Here is a 5,112-nt window from a genome sequence, read left to right as displayed (position 1 = left end):
ACAATAAGGGGAGCCGGAGAGGGCGGGTTGGGCCCGGTTCGGGCCCGGTTCGGTGCCGATCGCGGCCGGTTCCGCCCCCTTGGCCGCACGTGGCGGCGGCGGGCGCTGATTGGCTGCCGCTGCGTGAGGGCAGGCGCGCTCTGATTGGTCGGCCTATGAGGGGAGGTGGGAGGAGTTAAATCCATGGCGCTCTCTGATTAGCCGGCCTGTGAGGGGAGGTGGGAATTAAAGCCACGGCGCGCTCTGATTGGCCGGCCTGTGAGGGGAGAGGTGGGAGGAGTTAAATGCATGGCGCGCCCTGATTGGCCGGCTGTGAGGGGAGGTGGGAGTAGTTAAATCTACGGCACGTTCTGATTGGTCGGCTGTGAGGGGAGGTGGGAGGAGTTAAATATACGGCGTGCTCTGATTGGCTGGCGTTGATAACGTCCTTCTCTCCCAGGCGCAGGGGCAGGACTTAAAGGCCGAGGGGGCGTGGCTATCGGCGAAAGGGGCGGGGGCAGAGAGATGCCGAAGCGCGGGAAGAAGAAGGAGGAGAATGGGAGCGGGGACGAGGCCGGTGAGTGACCATTATAAACCAGTATGGACCAGTATGGACCTAAACCCCGCCCACTCCCCCCTAAACCCCTCCCAGTACAAACCATTGGCCCCTCCCCGCAGGCCCCGCCCCCGCCAAGGCTGCCAAGGCGTCGCCGGCCCCGCTGTACGAGGACCCGCCCACCCGCGAGGCCACGCCCGATGGGCGGCGCTGGACGCTCAAGGTGACGACATGGAACGTGGATGGGCTGAGGGCGTGGCTGCGCAAGGGCGGGGCCCAGGTAAGGGGGTGGGGCTTACAGGGGTGGGGCTGAGGGTGTGGCTGTGCAGGGGTGGGGCCTATGTCGGAGAGGTGGGGCTTATGGGCATGAGGGAGGGGCTTGTGGTGGTGGGCAGGGCCAATAAATTTTAGAGACTTTTTTTTTTTTTTTCAGTATTTTTGGGTGATTTTGATGAGTTTTTTACCACTTTGGGGGGATTTTTTACCGTTTTGGGGTCCCCATTGCGGAAGGGATTTTTTTACCATTTTTGGGCTTTTTTTGACGCCCCCCAGTGCATGCACGAGGGGTGATTTTGGGGTGATTTGGGGCCTTTTTCAGATGAGTTTTTTACCATTTCTGGCTGTTTTTTCACCCTTTTTTGGGTTTTTTTGCCATAATTGGATATTTTTGGATCGAATTTCACCATTTTTGGGTGTTTTGTGCCCAGTGGGTGCAGGAGGGGTTTTGTGGGGCAATTTTGGACAATTTTTCACCATTTCTGGCTGCTTTTTCACCCTTTTTTGGGGTTTTTTTGCCGTAATTGCATATTTTCGGATCGAATTTCACCGTTTCTGGGTGTTTTGTGCCCAGTGGGTGCAGCAGGAGGCGCCGGACGTGCTGTGCCTGCAGGAGGGGATTTTGGGGTGATTTTTGGGTTATTTTGTCATTTCTGGGTGTTTTTACACCATTTTTGCTGGGGGTTTTTGCCATTATTGTATATTTTTGCTCAGTTTTTCACCGTTTTTGGGTGTATTCTCCCCAGTGGGTGCAGGAGGAGGCGCCGGACGTGCTGTGCCTGCAGGAGACCAAGTGCGCGGTGTCGGCGGTGCCGGCCGAGCTGCGGGCGCTGCCGGGGCTGCCCCACCAGTTCTGGTCCAGCGCCAAGGACCGGCCGGGCTACAGCGGCGTGGGGCTGCTGGCCAGGACCGAGCCGCTGGAGGTCACCTACGGCATCGGTGAGGGACACAAAACTACACAAAACTGACCCAAAACCGACCCAAAACTGCACTGAAAAACTGCCCCAAAACCGTCCTGAGATTGCCTCAAAACTGCCCCAAAACCGACCCGAAACTGCCCTGAAATTGCCCCAAAATTGCTCTGAAAGTGACCTGAAACTGCCCTGAAATCACACCAAACTGCCCCAAATCACCCCAAACCACCCCGAAATCCCTCCCAGTCCATCCCAGTCCCTCCCAGTCCCTCCCAACCCCGTCCAACTCCCCCCCAATCCCATCCCAGTCCTTCCCAGTCCCTCCCAGTGCCCTTTCAGTGCCTCCCAGACCCCCCAGTCCCCTCCCAGTGCCCCCCAATCCCCTCCCAGTCCCTCCCAACGCCCCCCAATCCCCTCCCAATCCCCTCCCAGTCCATCCCAATCCCTCCCAGTCCCCTCCCAGTCCGTCCTAACCCTCTCCCTGTCCCCCAGGTGACCCCGAGCACGACGTGGACGGCCGCGTGGTGACGGCCGAGTTCCCCTCTCTCTTCGTGGTCTCGGCCTACGTGCCCAACGCCGGCCGGGGCCTGGTGCGCCTGGAGCCGCGGCTGCGCTTCGACGCCGCCTTCCTGCGCTTCCTGCAGGGCCTGGACGCCCGCAAGCCCGTCCTGCTCTGCGGCGACCTCAACGTGGCCCACGCCGAGATCGACCTGTGCCACCCGCGCGCCAACCGCGCCAGCGCCGGCTTCACGCCGCAGGAGCGCCAGGGCTTCTCGCGCCTGCTGGAGGCCGGCTTCGTCGACTCCTTCCGGCACCTGTACCCCGAGGCGCGCGGCGCCTTCACCTTCTGGACCTACCTGGGCGGGGCGCGGGCGCGCAACGTGGGCTGGCGGCTGGACTACGCCGTGGTGTCGCGGCGCCTGCTGGGGGCGCTCTGCGACTGCAAGATCCGCAGCGCCGCCCAGGGCAGCGACCACTGCCCCGTCACCGCCCTCCTCGCCGTCTAGGGCGGGATTTGGGGCAAAATCAGGTAAAAAATGGGTAAAACTGGGGTTTGGGGTGGTGCTGGGTTTTAATTGCATTGTTTTAGACTGAAATTGGCTCGTTTTGGCCCAAGATTGGCTGAAATTCGGACAAAATGGCTTAAAACTCAAGTTTCAGGCAGTTGTCCACCCTTGGATGTGTTTTGGCCCAAAATCGGATCAATTTTGCCCAAAATCGGCTCAAAATCCCTCAGAATTCGAGTTTCAGACTATTGTCCACCCTTGGATATGTTTCAGCCCTAAATTGGCTCAATTTGGCCCAAAATCTGCTCAAAATCGCTCAGAATCCGAGTATCAGACTGTTGTGTGGTCTTGGATAGGGTTTTGCCCTAAAATTGCCTCAATTTGGATCAAAATCGGCTGAAATTCGGTCAAAATCACTTAAAACTCAAGTTTTAGACTGTTGTGTGGTCTTGGATATGGTTTGGCCCAAAATTGGCTCAATTTGGCCCAAAATCGGGTGAAAATTGCTCAAAATTTGATTTTTTCGCAGTTGTCTGGGCTTGGATATGTTTTGGGCAAAAATTGGCTCAATTTGGCCCAAAATGGGCTGAAATCAGCTCAAAATCGCTCAAAATTCGAGTTTCAGTCTGTTGCCTGTCCTTGGGTGTGTTTTGGTCCAAAATTAGCTCAATTTGGCCCAAAATCAGCTTGGAATAAATGAAGTTGAAGTGGGTTGCGTGGGGTCGGGCCGAAACCGGCCTAAAATTGGCTGAAATTGCCTCAAAACGTCGCGGTGATGACGTCATCAAAGCCAAGATGGCGCCGCCTGCTTTTCATCCTGCATCCACCCAAAATGTCCCCAAATTGACCCAAAACCCCCAAAATGTCCCCAAAACCGGGTTCTGATGACGTCATCAGCCCCAAGATGGAGCCCCGCCCTCGTTTTTCCCCAAATTTGCCCAAATTCCCCCAAATTTGGGTTCTGATGACGTCATCAGCCGCAGGATGGCGCCCCGCCCTCGTTTTTACCCTAATTTACCCAAATTTACCCAAAACCGCCCAAATTTGGGTTCTGATGACGTCATCAGCAGCAGGATGGCGCCCCGCCCTCGTTTTTACCCAAATTTACCCAAAACCGCCCAAATTTGGGTTCTGATGACATCATCAGCCCCACGATGGAGCCCCGCCCTTGTTTTTACCCAAACTTGCCCAAATTCCCCCAAATTTGGGTCTCTCAGGTGCTGCCGCCTCTGCTCGGACACAAAATCCCCGGAAACTGCCCCAAAATTTTCCCGCCCCTCCCCTGCCCCTCAGGCCCCGCCCCTTTGTGACCCCGCCCCCTTAGGCCCCGCCCCACCCCCTGTGTTTTAATAAAGGTGAATTTTGGGGTGAAAAATGGCGATTTTGGGTTTATTTACAGGCGTGGCCCGCCCGGTTGGGCGTGGCCAATAAATAGAGCTGTACACGGGGGGCGGGGCTTATGTACAAGGGGCGGGGCCCGAGGCATGCGGGAGGGGGCGGTGCCATGCAAAAATAAAGGGGATGGATCGTCCAATGGCAAACAGGGCGTGGCTGTGTGATGTCATCACGGCCAGCCACACCCATGGGCGTGTCCCACGATGAAGGGGCGTGTCCCGCGATGAAAGGGGCGTGTCCCGCGGGGCGGGATCTCTCCTTGCGGGCGTGGGGGGCGTGTCCGGGCGTGGGGGCGTGGTCAGGCGCGCGGTGGGAGGGGCTGGCTGACGCGCACGCAGCCCCAATAGGCCGCCCGCAGAAGACACGCCCCCGCGCCCGCCCCCAGCACCGCCCACGCCGCCGGCACCCACCGCGCCCGTCGCCACGCCCACCAGGTGCCGGCCTGGGCGGGGCAGGGGGCGGGGTCACCTCTGGGCACGCCCCCAACCACGCCCTGGTCTCCTCCCATGCATTACATCACTCTCTAAGCTCCTCCCATTTGTGCCACTCTGGTATCTATGCTCCGCCCCTTTGGGCCACACCCCTAAAGCCACGCCCATTCTCCCACCTAATCCAGAGCACAGCCACTCCCCCTTCAAGCTCCACCCACTTTAGCCCCACCCACTTCACCCCCTTCTTTAAAGCCCCCCCCCCTTAGGCCCCACCCCTTCAAGCTCCACCCTTCAGAGCCACACCCACTTAGGCTCCACCCCTAAATCCACTCTCCCCTCAAGCCCCACCCATTTCACCCATTTAGCCCCGCCCCCTTTAAACCTGTCTTGGTCAGACTCCACCCCCCGGCCCCCTCGAGGCCCCGCCCCTTGAGGCCCCGCCCCTCACCGCCAATCCGGCTGCGGCCCCGCCCATCAGCAGACCGGCCAATAGGCAGCACAGGCAGCGTCGTCGTGGGAACCGCCGGCCAATAGCAGATCTGGGCGTGGCCAAG

General features: G+C 58.9%; 1 protein-coding gene across 1 annotated transcript; it reads left to right on the top strand.

Moving 5' to 3' along the window:
* Nucleotides 1–290: 290 nt before the first annotated feature.
* APEX1 (apurinic/apyrimidinic endodeoxyribonuclease 1) lies at nt 291–3,063 on the top strand. Its single transcript, XM_050987994.1, has 4 exons — nt 291–556; nt 658–815; nt 1,558–1,750; nt 2,218–3,063. The coding sequence occupies exons 1-4, from the start codon at nt 505–507 to the stop codon at nt 2,730–2,732; spliced, it is 918 nt and encodes a 305-aa protein (XP_050843951.1). The 5' UTR covers nt 291–504; the 3' UTR covers nt 2,733–3,063.
* The last annotated feature ends 2,049 nt before the right edge of the window (nt 3,064–5,112 follow it).

The sequence above is a fragment of the Serinus canaria genome, unplaced genomic scaffold, assembly GCF_022539315.1.
Source record: "Serinus canaria isolate serCan28SL12 unplaced genomic scaffold, serCan2020 HiC_scaffold_646, whole genome shotgun sequence".
NCBI classification, from domain to species: Eukaryota; Metazoa; Chordata; class Aves; order Passeriformes; family Fringillidae; genus Serinus; species Serinus canaria.
This window is presented reverse-complemented; position numbering and strand designations above follow the sequence as displayed.

Bases quoted from the DNA above. Each gene is read 5' to 3' on its own strand.
- APEX1 (XM_050987994.1), top strand. From the start codon at position 505: ATGCCGAAGCGCGGGAAGAAGAAGGAGGAGAATGGGAGCGGGGACGAG. The intron at 557-657 runs GTGAGTGACCAT...CCCTCCCCGCAG, and splicing joins TGGGAGCGGGGACGAGGCCG to GCCCCGCCCCCGCCAAGGCT. The intron at 816-1,557 runs GTAAGGGGGTGG...TATTCTCCCCAG, and splicing joins TGCGCAAGGGCGGGGCCCAG to TGGGTGCAGGAGGAGGCGCC.